Below are 21,345 nucleotides of genomic sequence, written 5' to 3'. Positions count from 1 at the left end.
AACCAATATTCCATTTGGTATTGTCTGCTTTCATTACAGACACATTGAAATTCTTTGAACTTGAACCTATCTAAAGATGTAACATTAGTACATTGATGTTCTTAAAACCCTTTCTTAGTGATGATACTCTTGAGCTCTAGTGATTCTCTCAAAGTGTATGTAAATAGAAAATTTGATTTTTTTAAGTGTAAATCTCATTTAAAAAACCATAGCACGTAATAATTGCTACCGGCTATCGTATGTTTTAAGCAACTGCTTATAATTATGAATAATGCGGTGTCGCGGCTTTTTGATTAGCCGATAACATGTCATCATCAATTCGCCTGCCTATAATGGCATGTATCTATGCATACATTGTTGCTGTTTAACATATTATGGATGGTGCCATGAAGCGTGTTGATGGTCTGATATACCTAAACGGTGGTCTTTGCGTTTTATTTTTAAGAAAGAGAGAATCAATAACAATTAGTTCCGGCTGGACCTAATGTCCACCATTAGAATGTTCTTCACTAGGGAATTATTGCCTGAGAATGAAATCAGCACAAAATGACATGACCATGAAATTTTCGGAAAAAAAACAGTACAGTCCTTTTAGTTGATACCATTAGGCTAAAAAAAAAAATTTTATTGTTTCTCTTATCGAAAATACATCCGTTTCCATGCTAATGGCTGGTGAGAATGTCACGTTTCAGTTCATCTGAGTTGCAATAAAAAAAAACACCAGCGAACAAAACAAAATATTTCTCATCAGCTAAATTTTAAAACGGTTGTTGGTACCACCAGTGTTTGCCAGTTTGGTAGGTAGTATAACCCCTACCCCCCCCCTACCCGCTTCAATAATTATTTATTGTATTAGCTGGCTGGTTGTGGTTAATTTTCGACATGGCTTGCATGTAACTTCATTTATGTTAATTTTTTTTCAGACTTTGCATTTGTTTTAGAAATCTTATAAATTATGGGGGTTTTACTTCCAAAACACCTCTTCAATGACTAGCAAATTAAAGGGGAGTTTGAGGTTTTTTATGGTATTTAAAAACAAATATCATGAGTAAGCTGTGCTTAGCCACTCTTGATTTCTAAGCAATATTTGCGTTTTTCTTTCCAATACACTAGGAAATCGCTTTAATTCCAGTATACATTGTTGCTGTACGAGGCTTGAAACATTTACAATTACTTTTTATTTCGTCAAGCGCAAAACCTGTTTGAATTTTTCATCGTTGCTCATTTGCTTTTTTCTTTAAAATTATTATTTACACTTGTGCACAAATTTTTTGTTAGATAGCAGGCTCTGCAGCAGTGCTGTATATAACTTAAAAGTCAGTAAAGTTGGCAATAAATAAAAGAAGTGGCCACAAGAAAATTCAAAGAATATAATTTCAAGATAATCAAGTAAATGTTAAATTTTGAAAACTGAATACTTGAACCATTTTTCAAATGCAAAGACTCTAAATTTAGAGAGAAACAAGTAAGAGAGTGCTAAGTTCGGCTGGGCCGAATCTTATGTACCCTCCACCATGGATCGCATTTGTCGAGTTCTTTGCGCGGTATCTGGTTTTAGGCAAACAAAGAGTATTGAATAAGAACTATTATGCTATGGGAGCTATATCAAGTTATAGTCCAATTCGGACCATAAATGAATGCTGAACATTGTAGATGTCATTGTGTTATATTTCAGTTCATTCGGATAAGAATTGCGCCTTTTAGGGGCTCAAGAAGCTAAATCGGGAGTTAGGTTTATATGGGTGCTGTATCATGCTATTTATCGATTCAGACCATATTAGACACGTATGTTAAAGGTCATCAGAGAAGCCGTTGTACAAAATTTCAGCCAAATGGGATAAGAATTGCGCCCTCTAGAGGCTTAAGAAGTCAAGATACCAGATCGGTTTATATGGCAGCTATGTCAGGTTCTTTACCGATTTACGCCATACTTAGCACAGTTATTGGAAGTCATAACAAAACACCTCGTGCAAAATTTCAGTCAAATTGGACGAGAACTGCGCCCTCTAGAGGCTCAAGAAGTCAAGATCCAAGATCGGTTTATATGGCAGCTATATCAGGTTCTATACCGATTTACGCCATACTAAACACAGTTATTGAAAGTCATAACAAAATACTTCGTGCAAAATTTCAGCCAAATTGGACGAGAACTGCGCCCTCTAGAGGCTCAAGAAGTCAAGACCCAAGATCGATTTATACGGCAGCTATATCAAAACATGGACCGATTTGAACCATACTTAGCGCAGTAGTTGGAAGTAATACCAAAACACCTAGTGCAAAATTTCACTTACATCGGATGAGAATTGCGCCCTCTAGAGGCTCAAGAAGTCATACCCCCAGATCGGTTTATATGGCAGCTATATCAGGTTATGTACCGATTTGCGCCATACTAAGCACAGTTATTGCAAGTCATAACAAAACACCTCGTGCAAAATTTCAGCCAAATTGGACGAGAACTGCGCCCTCTAGAGGCTCAAAAAGTCAAGACCCAAAATCGGTTTATATGGCAGCTATATCAAAACATGGACCGATTTGAACCATACTTAGCACAGTTATTGGAAGTGAAAACAAAACACCTAGTGCAAAATTTCAGTAAAATCGGACGAGAATTGCGCCCTCTAGAGGCTCAAGAAGTCAAGACCCAAGATCGGTTTATATGACAACTATATCAGGTTATGGACCGCTTTGAACCATACTTAGCACAGTTGTTGGAAGTCATCGCAAAACACGTCGTGCACAATTTCAGTCAAATCGGATAAGAATTGCGCCCTGTAGAGGTTCAAGAAATCAAGACCCAAGATCGGTATATATAGCAGCTATATCAAAACATAGACCGATATGGTCTATATACAATCCCAACTGACCTACACTAATAAAAAGCATTTGTGCAAAATTTCAGGCGGCTAGCTTTACTCCTTCGAAAGTTAGCGTGCTTTCGACAGACAGACGGACGGACGGACATTGCTAGATCGACTTAAAATGACAAGACGATCAGGTCTATGTGGCAGCTGCATACAGACGTATGGTCTAGTCCATACACTTAAATGGGGAGGATCGCTTTATCCAAACTTGGTGCAATTGTTCATTGAAACTACGATTTTCTGAATTCAAGATTTATTATCGGGAGATCGGTATAAAAAGTTCTATATCAAGATATAGGCCATCTTTGAGCGCAAGGCGGACATGTCTGGATCCAAATGTAAAATTTAAAGTGTTCCAAATGGAATGGCAAAATTGCTAACCCTTCGGTGGTGGGCCATCATTATACCCTTGCCGCCTACAGGATATGTCGGTCTTTGTGAAGTACTTTATCATTGATATGAGGAAATTCCTCCTAGTCTCTCAATGAGGAATTTCATTAAGCTAATCAAATGCCTTATTTTTATATAGAATGACATATTTTTAATCATCAACAACATTTCTTGAAAAAACATTAGATGGGTTAAAACTGTTATTTTCCTTTATGTAACCTTTATTTTCTAACTAGGTCGAAGTTAAAAAATTCCCCACTAGATTAGCATAGAAAATTAAAAGTCAGTGCTATGAACTTTTCTAAAATGTTCTACATATTATTTTAAATTCAAATGTAGACTTTAAGATAAGCCTAGCATAGGTGTAAGTGACCGTTTATGTTATGTTAAAAATTTAACTAATTAATATTATTCAATATTCACATACAAGTTTGTGCTTATAAGAAATTTCTTTGACAAAATAAGAACTGGTTATTTTTGCAAAAACTTGAGCCATAAATTACTGTTTAATATATTGACATAATAAATGGGCTTTGAAAATGTTGAAATCACCTGTGGGATCCCACACAATAGCAATTATTGTAAAAAATAAAAAAAATATTAATATTATACCCAACTGCTTAACATAAAAAAAAACAAATTAAAACATTGATAGGTTCAACATACAACAACAATTATAAATATTTATAAACTAAAGTTAAATGCAATTCATAATCATTTGTTAAATGTGTTTTGTTTTTTTTTCTCTAACATTTTCTTTTTTTATGTTTCCCCGCATAAATTTTCCAAAAATGTGTGTGTGTATGTGTGTGCTGGCAAATGTTTTATTTTATGAAAACATCACTGCTCACCAACTCATTTTGCCCAACACCACCAAACCAAAAAAAAAAATCAAACCTCCTATCCCACACCAATCAACCAAACCAAACCAAACTACCAACCAAACAACCGCAATGTGATGGTAATTCGGATCCATAACAAATCTCCCTTCACCCATGCCAACTGAACATTTGAAATGCCCTCAAAATCACAAAACAATTGCAGCTGGGATTTTTTAATTTTAATCCTCAACAGGTTTGTTGCCTAAGTCTTTCGTTTTCGTACAACAGCACCATTAACTCAACTCAACTCAACTCAAACTTAAATTCATTTGGTGTATCTGTTTGTCTTCCTCTGGCCTACTGTTTCTTTTGTTTTTGCACTCATCTGAATAAAGCACTTACACTCGCACACACACACACACGCATAGACTCGAGAAACTTTCGCAATTGCACCTTTTTCTTTCTATGAAGCACCAGCATAAAATATAATTAAAATGTCATTTTCTGTTTTTTGTTTCTGCATTTCTTTGTCTTAGGGCTTAGCTTTGAGCTCTTTTTCATTACTTTAGTTAGATGATGTATGTTTGTTTGTAGGCATGAACAATGCTTGATTTATCATTGTAGAAGGCAATTATTGTCATGAAATTCATCTCATCTTCAAACAATGAACTGAAAAAAGTTGAATTTACTGACAAATGAAGCTGTATCACTTTGGGGGGTGGGGGGGGTACTTGAAGATGATTCCAAGCCAGCGTACCAAACAATGAATAATAATGATGAGAAAGGTGATAAAAAAGCAGTAGACATTCACTTTTCTCCTACACAGCTATGCCATCTATTAAGTTATTACTGCTGCTGCTGCTGCTGCCATCGCAATGAATTTCGAGAAGATGTCGCAACGCAATTATTCATAATTAATTATTGCATTTCTAAGCAGTACCTATTTGCATAGATAGCCCATTAATTTGAGCAGTATAATGCATGCTAACAACTCACGACGACGACGACTACTACTACAATAGCCTAGTACGGGCGGCTTGCCATTTTTGTTTTTTTGTTTTGTTCGCACCTTATGAGCAAACAATAGTTTAGCTAGCAGTTTGAGTGTGGTTATAATTCGCAGTGTATTCGCATTCGTATTTGTTTTCTAAGAAAAAAAATTCTCTTAGTTGAATTAACAATAACATTTGAGTTATGTTAATTTCTGTAACCTTAATAAGGAGTGCCTTAACACAAACGAAATAAGAAAAAACCACAAATCCGAGTAATGACCATAAATGTTAGTAAATAAACCTTGTTCACACACACACACACACATACGCAAATTGTTGGCATGTAGATATAACCTCAGTTGGAGTTCTTTATTTAAGCTTAGAGAATAGCTAAGAAGTGTTAATAGTTTTAGACAACATAAAAACAATTCGCAAATTTTAAAACAAAACTTAAAGAAGCTTCAAGTTTGAAAAAATATATTTTTTCTTCATTAAAAATAAAATAAAAGTTATCGGTAATCGCAAAAAATAAAAAATAAAAGTTATCGATAATCGCAACATTCGATATTTTCCATATTTTTATAATAAATATCGATAGTATCTATACTATCTTTAATTTCCCGCCACCTATATTTCAAACGAATTCATTGCACAATTTTGGCCCAATCGGATGAAAATTGCGCCCTCTATAGGCACAATGTACCTTAAAGGATACATTCAGTGGTGGATCGCTTATTATACCCTCCATCATAGGATGGGGGTATACTAATTTCGTCATTCTGTTTGTAACTCCTCGAAATATTCGTCTAAGACTCTATAAAGTATATATATTCTTGATTGATATGACATTTTATGTCGATCTAGCCATGTCCGTCCTTCTGTCCGTCCGTCCGTCTGTCTGTCGAAAGCATACTAACTTTCGAAGGAGTAAAGGAGTAAATTTTGCACAAATACTTCTTATTAGTGTAGGTCGGTTGGGATTGTAAATGGGCCAAATCGGTCCATGTTTTGACATATACCGATCTGGGATCTTGACTTCTTTAGCCTCTAGAGAGCGCAATTCCAATTTGGCTGAAATTTTGAACAACGGCTTCTCCCATAACCTCCAACGCACGTGTCAAATGCGGTCCGAATAGGTCTATAGCCTGATACAGCTCCCATATAAACCGATCTCCATATTTTTTTCTTGAGCCTCTAGAGAGCGCAATTCCTATTCGATTTGGCTGAAATTTGGCATGACGTGTTTTGTTATGACTCCTAACAACTGTACTAAGTATGGTTCAAATCAGTCCATAACCTGATATAGCTGTGATATAAACCGATCTGGGATCTTGACTTCTTGAGCCTCTAGAGGGCGCAATTATTATCCGATTTGGTTGAAATTTTGTACAACGGTCATGACCTTCAAAATATTGTCTGAATCGGTCTATAGCCTAAAACAGCACAACAGAGATTTCGGGAAAAGAACTCGACAAATTTGATCCATGATGGAGGGTATATAAGATTCGACCCGGCCGAACTTAGCACGCTTTTGCTTGTTTTTTGTTAAATTTAAAAAAAAAAAAATGGCAATCGATATTCGGACAAAAATTTAAAAATCGATAGTGTCATCGATATTTTGCCAGCTCTGGTAGGCACTACCACGAAACAAACATGCTAACCTCGGCGCCGCGGTGGCCTTTGAGAAAATGTGTTCTTCAAATATTGGAGAGAATTAAAGACAAGTACGAACACCTAAAGTACGACCGGGCCAAATTGTTTATATGCTCTCTTCACAATGGATCATAGTTCGGCAATTTCACCGAATGATTATTTTCTGTATGACTTATACCGTCTTAGACTAGGTTTGGTTGGAGAGCACGCAACCTCTGTACTAGCCGCTTCACTCGGAGACCTTAGGTCCTTTGTGTTCACCTTAGAAGAAAGTGAAGAGAAGAAGATGTAGAAAAAATCGATAAGCATACACCACAAAAGGACACAGACAACAAATAAGGGCAGAAAAATGAAACTAACGCTTAAGGCAAAAAAAAAAACGTCCGCGTCATCCTGCAGATGTCTGCCTCTCCCAATACCCAGCGCGATGTCAAAGACCTTACGTCGCTTTGCCCAGTGGGGACTTCTATTACCAGCTCTAAGTCTTGCTTTCTCACCCAGAGTATAAGCGACGTCTGGTTTCGCGAAGTACTCGGCCATAGGAACTTTGACACTCACAAGGCAAAAAAAAACCCACCGTCAAAGTATGATCCAGTCAGCCTATTCAGGTCTCTACATAAGATCTGGTTTCTGTGGGTAAAAACGAACTAAAATCTAAACTCGGAATATTTTTCTCTGAAGATGTTCCAGAATTTACATGTAAAGATCGTTTTGAAGGACTTTATCAAGTTATGACTGTTCTATCAAGTTATATTATAAGACTAATAGGTATATACCGGTACCTAGCACATAATTTGAAGGTCATAACAGAACACTCAAACGAAAATTTGAGCCAAAAAAGATAAGAATAAGATAAATAGAAGAAATGAATGACCAGCCATGACAGGCAAACACAACGAATGGATAAGAATTGGGCCTCCAAATTCGCAGGAAGTGCAAACGCAGTTGTTGAATGTTATAACAAAACTCAACATATAACAATTCATACAAATGGATAAGAAATGCGACCTCTAGCTGCTCATGAAGTAAAAGGTCAAGCTTTCGAAGGTCGGACGATATGAATGATTATTGTCCATCCGTCCGTCCTTCGAAACTTAGAATGTTGTGATGATCATTAGAGTCGTAGATCAATATTTCGAGGGTGGAGATCGACTTATAATGCCATGAAGATCAAAAATATCTATACTTTATGGGGTCTTAGACGCATGTTTCAAGGTATTACAAACAGAATGACGAAATTAGTATACCCCCATCCTATGGCGGAGGGTATAACATTACGACTATTGACAAATTAGCAGCAAAAATCCAATTTGGCCCACATCTGCTATACTGATATATAACAATGTTTTGGCCCATAGTCTTTTGGGATCTTTTGTAGCCTAGTGTTGTGAATTTCAACATCTTTACATAACATCAAGTAACATGGCTTTTTATATTAAAACAAAACAAATAATAATGCTAAAAGCCTATCCATTTGCAATTTCAATTATGAGCGTTTTTTTTTTACATTAGCAAGACAGACAGAAATATGAATGATCTGATAAATCGAAATTACTTTCAATCGGAAGTATGGGATTACTTCGTGATTTTGTGAACTTGAAATTGCAATCATAACAAAAACAGATGAGCAAATGCAAACATTCCAGAGATTTATTGGTTCGACTGAACTTAAACACATATCCACAAAACACACGGATATGCAAACATTAAGCTTTTTGAAATATGCAATTCATGGATTTGTCAGTGCTAATGAATAAATAAATAAAAAAATGAGTTTTGTATCCATTCCAGAGAATTCTTTGTAAGTGAAAAAAAAAACAAACAACAACAAAATTAAAACAAATGCACGGACACGAAAGTAAAATATTTTTCACTAGTCATCATAAATAAATAAACAATTTTTTTTTGAAGTCAACAAAATTCCACCGAGTAAATGAGGCGAAGAAAATAATTTTGTACTTTGAACTATTGATACAAAAAAAATGTTTAATTTCGCAATTTCAAAATATAGATATTGAAGCATGAAATTTGATTACATTTCTAAATACTTCTTTGACCATATTTGTATCATTTTGTAAACAAATCCCCATTTTCATACCCTCCACCATAGGATGGGGGTATAATAATTTCGTCATTCTGTTTGTAACACCTCGAAATATGCTTCAGAGACACCATAAAGTATATATATTCTTGATCGTCATGTCATTTTAGGTCGATCTAGCCATGTCCGTCTGTCCATCTGTCCGTCCGTCTGTGCTTAGTATGCCGCGAATTGGTCTATAACCTGAGATAGCTGCCATATAAACCGATCTGGGATTTTGACTTCTTGAGCCTCTAGAGGGCGCAATTCTCAACCGATTTAGCAGAAATTTTGTACAACGGCTTCTCTCACGATCTCCAACGTACGTGTTCAATATGGTCTGAATCGATCTATAGCTTGATTCAGCTCCCATATAAACCTTTCTCCCGATTTTGCTTCTTGAGCCCCTACAAGGCGCAATTCTTATCCGAATGAACTGAAATATTACACAATGACTTCTACAATGTTCAGCATTCATTTATGGTCCGAATCGGACTATAACTTGATATAGCTCCAATAGCAGTGGACAGTTCTTATTCAATATTCTTTGTTTGCCTAAACAGAGATACCGCGCATCGAACTCGACAAATGCTATCCATGGTGGAGGGTATATAAGATTCGGCCCGGCCGAACTTAGCACGCTCTTATTTGTTCTTTCTCCATTTACACTTGATCAACTGAACTACTTTTGATGACATTTTAACTAAACAAATTTAATACAAAAATAAACTTTCTTTTTACACTGCACCATACTTTGTGTTTAAAGAAAAATTTACGAGCACAATTCTTATCTGATTGTACAAAAAAAGCAATTCAAAATAAATGCAAATTTGCATAATGCACTCGTATCACACACAATACGATACGAGTATTAAAATGTCAAGTGAATGTACGCAAAGATCTCAACTCTGTTGGGGCATACTACCTGCGTCAAAAGCACAATGGAGAAAGTCTAGGGTTTGCCATATTATGAAATTATACGGCTTGACAATATCAAAAAGCAAAACTAATGGTGATTTCGATTATGAAAAAAAGTGCAGCATTTTTTCGACATGTTGCACTGAGATTGAAATTTTGTGTTCGATTCTCCAAAAAAGTGTAACCCCACCACCGGGTAAATGTTCGTTTGTAATGGTGTTGCCCACTGAAAGTGAAAAAATGCTGCATTTTCTACACCGTGGCTAGGCTAGGATGGAGAATGCCGCACTTTAAATCAGCGGCTATCATCTCATGTGCATGCCACCGTTCAAGCAAATTTTGGTTGAAAAGAAGAAGAAGAAAACAATTTGTAGAATGTTTGGCAAAATATTAAAAAGAAATACATAAAAAAAGGAAAAAGTAATCGCGTTTTATTTAGCTAACGGCATATTAGATGCATTGCTACATTTTACAGCATTATTTGGTTGAAATTACAATATACGGGCATATTAACATGTTCGATTGAAAATGTAAAAAGTGTAAAACTATGAGAGGGATAAGGCAGCATTCCCAAAATGTTGTCCCGTATAAGTGCAACATTAGTGTAACATTTTTTTTCAGAATCGAAATCACCATAAGTAATGGTATGTTGACAAGAGTTTACAGTGACTGTTTTTCTTAATTGCCATCTAGAGGGCATAAATTGCTTTCCAAAAACAAAATAAAATATGAACTTTTTATAGATGCAATTAGTATGTTATTAGTAAGGTGTGTTTTAATTACACCTTTTAGTGTATAATTTATTTAATGAGCAAAGTGACATAAACTTATTTTATATCAGCGTGTGCCTATGATATTACTGTTGCAATTGCTAATTTGCAACGAAAACATGTCGTATACTTAACAAAAAAAAAAAACTCCCCAAAAAATCTAGTTCCGTAGGATGGGGATATACTAATTTCGTCATTCTGTTTGTAACTACTCGAAATATTCGTCAGAGACCCCATAAAGTATATATTGGGTTGCCCAAAAAGTAATTGCAGATTTTTTAAAAGAAAGTAAATGCATTTTTAATAAAACTTAGAATGAACTTTAATCAAATATACTTTTTTTACACTTTTATTCTGAAGCAAGCTAAAAGTAACAGCTGATAACTGACAGAAGAAAGAATGAAATTACAGAGTCACAAGCTGTGAAAAAATTTGTCAACGCCGACTATATGAAAAATCCGCAATTACTTTTTGGGCAACCAATATTACAAAAAAAAAGTTGTAAATGAGCACATTTGATAGCATTAGTAGAGTATGTTTTAATTTGTGTTGTAGTTCTATCATTAAATTTAAATCACATTGCAAGACCTACTTTTTGTTAATGTTTTTGTTTTTTTGCCACAAATTTCATAAATTTCACCATACCAATGTCATTTTTAGACAATTATAAAGAATTTACATATTTTTTAATAATTTATTTTTTTTATTTTAATTATAGGCCTACAAGCGTCAATCGAATTCGGTGAAAATTGCTAAAATCACCGCTTTCACCATAATCGTCTCGTCATTCATTTTGGGAGCATTTATTTTGGCTTCATCATATTTGCAAGCCAAAGCATCATGTGACCAAGTGCAGGCACTTGATTCGGTTTTAGAGAAGGAATTGATGCTGGAGACTTTGCAACAAGTAAACAAGGTAAGAATATGTTTATTTAAAATGGAATATTTTTAAGCATGAACAAAATTTTGAAAGTGTTGCGAGGATGTTGCAAATGCAAGTTTTTTTGCAAATTTGCCCATGAACATTCCATTAACAGGGACACGGACATCGTTAAAGACGAAGGCGATTTAACGATGTCCGTGTATCTGTCCGTCTGTCCGTCCGTCTGATGTTATCACTCTAGAGCCTTCAAAAATTGAGATATTGAGCTGAAATTTGGCACAGATACGTTTTTTTGATACACGCTGGTTAAGTTCTTGAAAGGGCCAAATCGGACCATATTTGGGTATAATTGCTATATAGATCGATCTGCAGATAAAGGGTCTAATGCCCATAAATGCTTTATTTTTTACCCAATTTCACTGAAATTTGAAACAGTGAGTAGTTCAAGGCTTCCCAACATAGGACCCAAATTTGGATTAGATCGATTCATATTTAGATATAGCTACCATATAGACCGATCTTCCGACAAAGGGTCTAAAGCCCACAAAAGCTTTATTTTTTGTCCAATTTCGCTGAAATTTGAAACAGTGAGTAGTTTTAAGCCTCCCAATATCCGATCCAAATATGGTACAGATCGGACTATATTTAGATATAGCTATCATATAGACCGATCTCCAAATAAAGGGTCTGAAGCCTAAAAAATCTTTAGTTTTTGACCGATTTCGCTGAAATTTGAAACGGTGAGTAGTTTTAGGCCTCCCAAAATAGGACCCATATATGTGTGAGATTGGACTATATTGAGATATAGCTGTCATATAGACCGATCTGCTGATAAAGAGTCAGAAGCCTATAAAAGCTTTATTTTTTAACCGATATCCCTGAAATCTGGAACGGTGAGTAGTTATAGGACTCCCAACACAGGACCCAAATATGGATGAGATTGGACTATATTTAGATATAGCTGCCATATAGACCGATCTACCGATAAGGATCCGAAGCCCATAAAAGCTTTACTTTTTGATCGATTTCGCTGAAATTTGAATTGGTGAGTAGTTTTAGGCCTCCCAAAATAAGACCCATATATGGGTGAGATTGGACTATATTTAGATATAGCTGCCATATAGACCAATCTGCCGATAGGGGGTCTGAAGCCCATAAAAGCTTTATTTTTTAACCGATTTCGCTAAAATTTGAAACGGTGAATAGTTTTAGGCCTCCCAACATAGGACCCAAATATGGGTGAGATTGGACTCTATTTAGATATAGCTGCCATATAGACCGATCTACCGATAAGGATCCGAAGCCCATAAAAGCTTTACTTTTTGATCGATTTCGCTGAAATTTGAATTGGTGAGTAGTTTTAGGCCTCCCAAAATAAGACCCATATATGGGTGAGATTGGACTATATTTAGATATAGCTGCCATATAGACCAATCTGCCGATAGGGGGTCTGAAGCCCATAAAAGCTTTATTTTTTAACCGATTTCGCTAAAATTTGAAACGGTGAATAGTTTTAGGCCTCCCAACATAAGACCCATATATGGATTAGATTGGACTATATTAAGATATAGCTGCCATATAGACCGATCTCCAAATAAAGGGTCTGAAGCCCAAAAAAGTTTTATTTTCTATCCGATTTTGCTGAAATTTGAAACAGTGAATAGTTTTAAGCCTCCCAATATCCGATCCAAATATGGTACAGATCGGACTATATTCAGATATAGCTGCCATATAGACCGATCTGCAGATTAAGGGTCTGTAGCGCATAAAAGCTTTATTTATTACCCAATTTCGCTGATATTTGAAACAGTGCATTTTTCTGAGCCTCCCGCTTTCCGACCTTAATATGGGTTATATCGGTTTATGTTTGGATATATCTGCCAAAAAGACCAATACTTTGTTCTGCAAAACTGAATTTGGGTGTTTAAGTTATTCAATTTTCACCGGATTGTGACGAAAGGTGGTTTACATATATAACCTAGGTGGTGGGTATCCAAAGTTCGGCCCGGCCGAACTTAATGCCTTTTTACTTGTAATCCAAATCACGCCTCCTTCAATTTTAAACCAAAAGATTACTTTTGTGTGTATCTATTACAGAATGCCTATAGCAATCAAAGAAAACAAATTGTGTTTAGGTTTCTTAATACCACAACAATTTATATTGCCTATAGCGCATAACAAAATTATAGTCATCGCCAAATTTCTCTTGAATTATGGATATACGCAGTAAATTCTAAGAACAATAATTTGGGGAGACAAGGTAAAAAACCGCTTATGACGCAGGTGATTAAAATATACGAAAGTGGTTGTTAATATCAAACAAAAAATACATAATGCCTCCGAAAAATTAAGAAAAACAAAAACCAAAGAGGACTTTGGCGAAATTAATTATTTGGCAGTTTTATATAAAGAAAGCAGAAAAAAAAATCATTCTACCATATAATGTGCTTAGAGCACATTGAATTTCTCAACAAATTTAATTCTTTGTTTACCCCAAACGTCTTTCTGCCTGCTTGCCAGCCCCCAGCGAAATCAGCAAAAGAAACAAAGCAAAACAAAAAATACTTAAATAACGATTAGCTTCAGAACTAATGAGCTGCAGAGACAACTATTAAACATTCAAGCATAAAACATTGTCCATTCGTTCGTGCTGGTATGGACCGTACCATGGCACTGATTAGCGCTGTTGCTTGTTTTTTTTTTGTTTTCTTTTTTGCATTTTATAATCACCAAGGTTCATCAAAATTTTATTTTGCACAACCACAAACAAAAAAAACGAATCCGAAAATATTATTTTGTGGGGAAACAATAGATTTTCCGCATGCAAATGGAAACCATGATAGCCAGCATAGTAAAATAAGACTTCATGTCAATAGAGGGGGAATTCGATTGTTTGTACATCCAAGTTTAGGTAGATAAATAATGGCAAAAATCATCTATTGACTAGCTATAGTGGCTATTTAAGTAGTTTTCCACATTTCCATACAGCTTACAGTCATTATTGGACACGCGAAATGAAATTTTTTATTGAAATTTGCCAACACCAATTGAGCTTTGCGAACGTTGATGATGATGATGATCATCATCATCTTCATCATCGCCATTATAAATGTAAGATCAGCGACAGATGTCTATAATTATAATTGCTGGTTAATATTGTTTTATTGTTTCCAATGGGTGTTTTTTCTAGCTTTCAGGTATATTCGTTGTTTTTTTTTTTTCTTTCTGAAAAATGACCGGGTATTAAACGAAATTAATTTCATGCTTTATTAGTTTCTACATTTGTAAAATGTAAAACCAGCAAACCCCTATACAATGGTCTAAAAGCCCCTCAATTATTGTGACAGTGCGATCTATCGCCATGATATGGCAAAAACCAGTCTCTAACAGCCACATGGGCAGTTGTTCGAAAGTTATGTACATGGAAAACATGATGTAAATGAACCTTTGTTCAATTAACCAGAAAGTATCAGAGTTCGTTTGGCGTAATTGAAGTAATGGTGCAAATCAGAAATAATGACTAAAAGCTTTAAAAACAAAAAAAAAAAAAAAACAACGAAATGAGAGAATGCTAGAATGATAGAAATGCCACGTATTGTTTCATTATAGATTGGAAACACTTTTTAAAAATAAAAACGCATTGGATACCCACCATCTTGAAGAAAAATTCACCATTTAAAAATCTTAGCAGCTATTATCGAAATATGGTCTGATCTGGACCAAACTCGCCAGGGACGTGAACATTCCACTAAGGAACAGGGGCAAACTTCTTAATGAGTGCAGTCCGATTCAAGTTTAAGTTCAATGATAAGGGGCCTCCTTTTTATAGCCGAGTCTGAACGGCGAGCCGCAGTGCGACACCTCTTTGGAGACAAGTTTTACATGGCATAGTACCTCACAAATGTTGCCAGCATTAGGAAGGGAAAACCACCGCTGAAAATTGTTTCTGATGGTCCCGCCAGGATTCGAACCCAGGTGTTCAGCGTCATAGGCGGACATGCTAACCTCTGCGCTACGGTGGCCTCTTAATATCAAGAAAAATCTCAATTATCAAGGACAAGTATCCATTCACTTTTGATTGATATGATCATCGTTTGCATTGACTATTTCTCTGAGTCTGTGAAAAAACGAATGTCAAATGCTGGTATTTTGGCCCATTCCCGTACAATGGCTTTCTTCTGTGCATTCATGCTGGCATTTGTTAAGTCCTTACCTGGCTCCCCAAAATAGACCAAATAGAAAAATCCATGGTATTTTTACGATATGCTTTCGAAAATAGATAACAAAAACACTGGGCAGCTGCTTAATAACGTTTGGAAAACCAACTACAATACAGTAGGGGTAGAGTGAAAACTCGGTGGATAGAACGCCTCTATTGTATGAACGACTATTTTCTTCTTCTAGTACCATCGGTCAATAAAAAATTATTATTTTACTCAAATTTCAATACATTTGTGATTCTAACCAAATGTGTAAAAATTTTCAAGATTTTACTCAAAAATTGTAAATTTCTTAGAAAAATCATCATCAATTGTAAAAAAAAACCTTGTACAAAATTTCAGACAAATCGGATAATAATTACGCCCTCTTGAGGCTCAAGAAGTCAAGATCCCCCAACGGTTTTTATGGCAGCTGTATCAGGTTATGAACCGATTTGAATCGTACTTAACACAGTCAATGGAAGTCGTTGCTGAGCACAGTTGTTGGAAGTCATATTAAAACACCTCATGCAAAATTTCAGCCAAATCGGATAAGAATTGTGCCCTCTAGTGGCTCAAGAAGTCAAGACCCAAGATCGGTTTAAATGGCAGCTATATCAGGTTATGGACCGATTTGAACCATACTTGGAACAGTTATAGAATATCGTAACAAAACATTTCGTGCAAAATTTCATTCCAATCGGATAAGAATTGCGCACTCTAGAGGCTCAAGAAGTCAAGACCCAAGATCGGTTTATATGGCAGCTATATCAGGTTATGGACCGATTTTAACCATACTCAGCACAATTATTGGTAGTCATAACAAAACACTTCATGCAAAATTTCAGCCAAATCGGATGCGAATTGTGCTCTCTAGTGGCTCAAGAAGTCAAGACCCAAGATCGGTTTATATGGCAGCTATATCAGGTTATGGACCGATTTTAACCATACTCAGCACAATTATTGGTAGTCAAAAAAAAACACTTAATGCAAAATTTCAGCCAAATCGGATAAAAATTGTGCCCTCTAGTGGCTCAAGAAGTCAAGACCCAAGATCGGTTTATATGGCAGCTATACCAAAACATGGACCGATATAGCCCATTTACAATCCCAATCGTCCTACACATATAAGAAGTATTTGTGCAAAATTTCAAGCTGCTGGCTTTGCTCCTTTGAAAGTTAGTATGCTTTCGACCGACAGACGGACGGACGAACAGACAGACGGACGGACAGACGGACGGACAGACGGACGGACAGACGGACGGACAGACGGACGGACAGACGGACGGACAGACGGACGGACAGACGGACGGACAGACGGACGGACAGACGGACGGACAGACGGACGGACATAGCTAAATCGACTTAAAATGTCACGACGAACAAGAATATATATACTTTATAGGGTCTTGGTCGAATATTTCGAGGAGTTACAAACAGAATGACGAAATTAGTATACCCCCATCCTATGGTGGAGGGTATAAAAAGACATTTTGAGGTGTAGCGAAGAGCATGGGGCCAGCGGGTTTTTATTAAAAAAAAAATAAAAACTTTATGCATTCCATTTTCTAATTGACACCAACTCGAATACCTCTTTTACTTGAATGTCTTTGTCTTAGATCGCCCACATTTTCCTGTTGAAACCAATTGTCTTGAATATTTTTTGGAAAGTTTTTTTTTTCAATTAAATTCCAAAACCATCTCAGCCCTGCTTTCTCAAGAATTGTCGTATATGGTTTTAAACACAATTTTTGGAGGAGGTTTGTTTTCTTTTGTGTAAAAGGCAGGCAATTGCACAGTGAGGCAGAGATGTCAACATCCCGGTTGCCCAAACAAGCACCCACATAATTTCATAAGTCGAAATCAAAATCCAATCATTACCATATACAATGTCTTCATCATTATTATCACCAACGTCATCATGGTAGGGGTTGTCATGAAATACAACACGTTGAGACGTTACGGCTCATGGCAAACGGCAAACGGCAAAATAGTACCCCTTCCATGGCATCTATACAGACATTTGTACAAATCTAGACTCATAAATTAAAGCAAACAATCTGCTCGCACATAGATAGTTAGATGTACATATTTACTCATGCCATAGCAATGCACATAACATATATGCATGGTTGAATACCGGAATGAATATCCGTCAGTGTGTTGTCCAATAAAATGGTATCTGAAGGTAACCAGGCAGACACCAACAACAATTGTGCATTGTGGATCCATCCAACAAATAATGAAATCAATGAAGCAAATTTCCATAAAACATGCAACAATTGATTTGAACAATAAACACAATTACAACAGCCATTCAGCCAGCCAGCCAGCCGGCCAGCGAGATGACGTTGACAGTGGCTGTGACGTCGACATCGACATCGACGTTGGTCGTCGGCATAGTCAACCACTTGGAGCTTTGGCATCGCCATTCATGTTTATTGATAATGACGTCGATGACTATTACATTTCCAATGGATTGGTGCAACTACCTACCTACATTGCCAATAATCAGCTCCAAAACAAGAAATCATTAAAAATGCAAACGCTTTTAAATGCATTTGCAAAAACCAATGTAAAGTTAAAACTGCATTAACATAAAGATTACTCGTACTCGTTTTCAATTACTCTTGATTGTAAAGCAAAAGAGCAAAATTTAAATATGAAATGACACAGTCCAGTCATGCTGCAGCCTCGAAAGTTGATGATTATGAGCTGGGCTGTATGACTGTGACGTTGTCGATGATGATAAAGTGAAAGCACTTTGGGTGCATTGCGCTGTTGACTTTTGCTGATTCATTTTTCTCAAGAAATAAAAGTAAACCAAAGTTGAAGTGCCTTACCACAAATGCCAAAGTTTGAAGCTTGACAAAAAGTCTTAAGCCAACTTTGGATGCCACGTAGCGGCCAAAGCACTCAGACGCTCAGGCCAACTGTTCCAACTCATCTCCATTTAAGGGGGCCCACAGACACTACAGATGTATTTGCACAAAATCCCACCGCAGAGAAAAAAAAATGCAATGCAATTTCTTGTTGCTATTGCCTTGAGTTCGAGCAGTTGGTGCATGGCACCATTTTAGACATTTTGTGTTTTTGTTGCTGCGGTTTCATTATGTGTGACTACAATCGTTCCTTGGATGGATGATGTATGGCCATAATAAAAACAAAGTTAGCAAAGTTCCCCCTTTGACGAAAATAAAAATGAAGTAGTTGTGTTCGAATTCAGCAAATAACCAAGAAACAGGCAAGTGATAACAATCAAATCCACTTTTGCTGTTCGACTTAAACTCTGCAGTGGTTCGAACAATCGCGTTTGTGTCTTAAGTCTTTCGTTTTCTTGGTAAACACTCCAGCCAAGCCAACAAAACCAAACAAACAAATGAGTGTACAAGACTTTTACACATACACACACACACACACACACACACATGTGTTCAATCGTTTTGTTGTAGTGATGGTTGTGCTTGTTGTAGCCGTTGGTTTGTTTGTTTTTAAAATGAAATGTTTTGTCTTGTCTACTGCTGGATGTTGTTGTCAAGATTTGCGTGAGTGTCTTTGTATGTGCGTCGTCTATTTCGAAAAGTTGGTATTTTTTGCTTTTACGTAAAATTATGTAATAAAGCATTTTATTTTTTTCGGTTTTTGTTTTGTCGCCATCTTCCCATCTAACATGCATGCACAAACGCTTCTGGCAAGATTTAAAATCTCCCAATAAGTTTGGAATCTTTTTTGTTTTTTTTTTGCTCCTAACACCTTCAGTCATTATTGTATTTTTTTTTGTCTATTGTGTTTGTTATTTAAGCAGACGATTATTTTTTTTTTTTGTGTATGCTTTCCATTGTATTTTTTTCGCTCTCTCATAGAATGGGGGATTTTTGTTTAGAACGTTGTGGAACATTTGCGTGTTAGTTATACATAGTTGCTCTGCTACTGATAGACAAGACAAGTTTCAAAATCGCTTGCTTGACAAAAAAAAAAACAAACTGCCACCACTAAAATATCTCAAGAATTACTTTGCACAATTATTGATGGTTGGCCTGAAACCTGTTTCTCGAAATCTATTTTGTTTTCAACACGTAATTCAATGGAAGATTTTGGATTCCTTTTTTTTTGGTATTGTTATTCGTAGCCCTGTGTTGGAGAGCGAAAAAAACATAGCTGAGAGATAAACATTAATTAAAAATCTTGGAAAAAAAAGTCAATTATTTTTAATTAGTTAAGTAACAATGAAAATGGCAATTAAGTGTTCTTTAGTTCGCTTTGGCACATACACACAAATCTGTAATTATGTATTATGTGAGGGGATTCGCAGTTTTTATAGTTCTTTGGAGTTGTTTGGTATAATTAAAGTCTTAATGTATATTTTTGTATGGTGTAGCACAGACTTCTGGACTTCTGCTTGGCAAATTATGACAGCAACTAATGAACAATAAGAAAAGTTAAACTTAAAAGTGAAATAAACAATAAATTTAATTAAATAATATTAAAAAAAATTCCGAAAGATGGGGGTATATTCATTTTGTCATTCCTCTAGCAACACATGAAAATATTCAGGCCCAACCCCATAAAGACAAGACAATCTGTCCGTTTGTCCATCTGTCTATTGAAATCACGCTACTGTCTTCAAAAATAGGGACATTGAGCTGAAACTTTGCACAGATCTTCTTTTTTTCTCCAAAGGCAGGTTAAGGTCCATGATGAGCTATAACGGAGTTTTATCTTCATATGCAAATTGCAAATTTTGCCCATGAACATTCCACTAAGGAACAGGGGCAATCTTCTCACATATCAATGAGTGTAGTCCGATTCAAGTTTAAGCTCAACGACAAGGGGCCTCCTTTTCATAGCCGAGTCCGAACGGCGAACCGCAGTGCGACACCTCTGTGGAGAGAAGTTTTATATGGCATAGTACCTCACAAATGCCGCCAGCATTAGGAGGGGAAAACCACCGATGAAAGTTTTTTCTGATATACTCGCCAGGATTCGAACCCAGGCGTTCAGCATCATAGACGGACATGCTAACCTCTGCGCTACGGTGGTCTCCTTTATCTTCATATAGTCCTCTAAAGACCGATCTGCCGATTTTAAGTCTTAGGTCCATGAAAGCCACATTTTTTTATCCGATATAACTGAAATTTGGCACAATGAGTTGTGTTAGGACCCTCGACATCCGTGTTCAATACGGCTAAGATCGGTTCACATTTGGATATAGCTGCCATATATACCAATTTTCCTATTTAAAGTCTTAAACCCATAAAAAGCGCAGTCATTATCCGATTTCGCTAAAACATGGCACAATGCATTGCGCTAGGCTATTCAATATTGGAGCTGAGTATGATAAAGATCGGACTATATTCCGATTAAAGGTCTAGTAGCTTATGGGCAGCTTTTATTACACGATTACGCTGAAACTTAGTCCAGTTAGATATGTTAGGCTTTTCCATATCTGTGTCTATATATATATTGGGTTGCCCAAAAAGTAATTGCGGATTTTTCATATAGTCGGCGTTGACAAATTTTTTCACAGCTTTTGACTCTGTAATTGCATTCTTTCTTCTGTCAGTTATCGGCTGTTATTTTTAGTTTGCTTTAGAAAAAAAGTGTAAAAAAAGTATATTTGATTAAAGTTCATTCTAAGTTTTATTAAAAATGCATTTACTTCATTTAAAAAATCCGCAATTACTTCTATATTTGGTCTATATTTGGTTAAAGTTGCCATATAGACCGATCTTCCGATTTAATATCTTGAGTCCATAAAAGGCGCATATATTATCCAAT

The 21,345-nt window shown here is 36.1% G+C and overlaps 1 protein-coding gene across 3 annotated transcripts in view; it reads left to right on the top strand.

The window, feature by feature from the left end:
• LOC106092754 (bromodomain-containing protein 4) overlaps positions 1-21,345 on the top strand; it is a 53,319-nt gene that overhangs the window by 15,379 nt on the left and 16,595 nt on the right. For 2 of the 3 annotated variants that reach the window (XM_059362094.1, XM_059362099.1), the window contains exons 3-4: positions 4,296-4,325; positions 11,204-11,401. In XM_059362094.1, the coding sequence (XP_059218077.1) occupies positions 4,296-4,325; positions 11,204-11,401 (228 nt within the window). The remainder of the gene's footprint in view (positions 1-4,295; positions 4,326-11,203; positions 11,402-21,345) is intronic. The other variant, XM_059362102.1, reaches the window with a different exon arrangement.

The sequence above is a fragment of the Stomoxys calcitrans genome, chromosome 1, assembly GCF_963082655.1.
Source record: "Stomoxys calcitrans chromosome 1, idStoCalc2.1, whole genome shotgun sequence".
Lineage (NCBI taxonomy): Eukaryota > Metazoa > Arthropoda > Insecta > Diptera > Muscidae > Stomoxys > Stomoxys calcitrans.
Note: the sequence above shows the minus strand (reverse complement) of the source record. Positions and strands in the feature narration are given on the sequence as shown.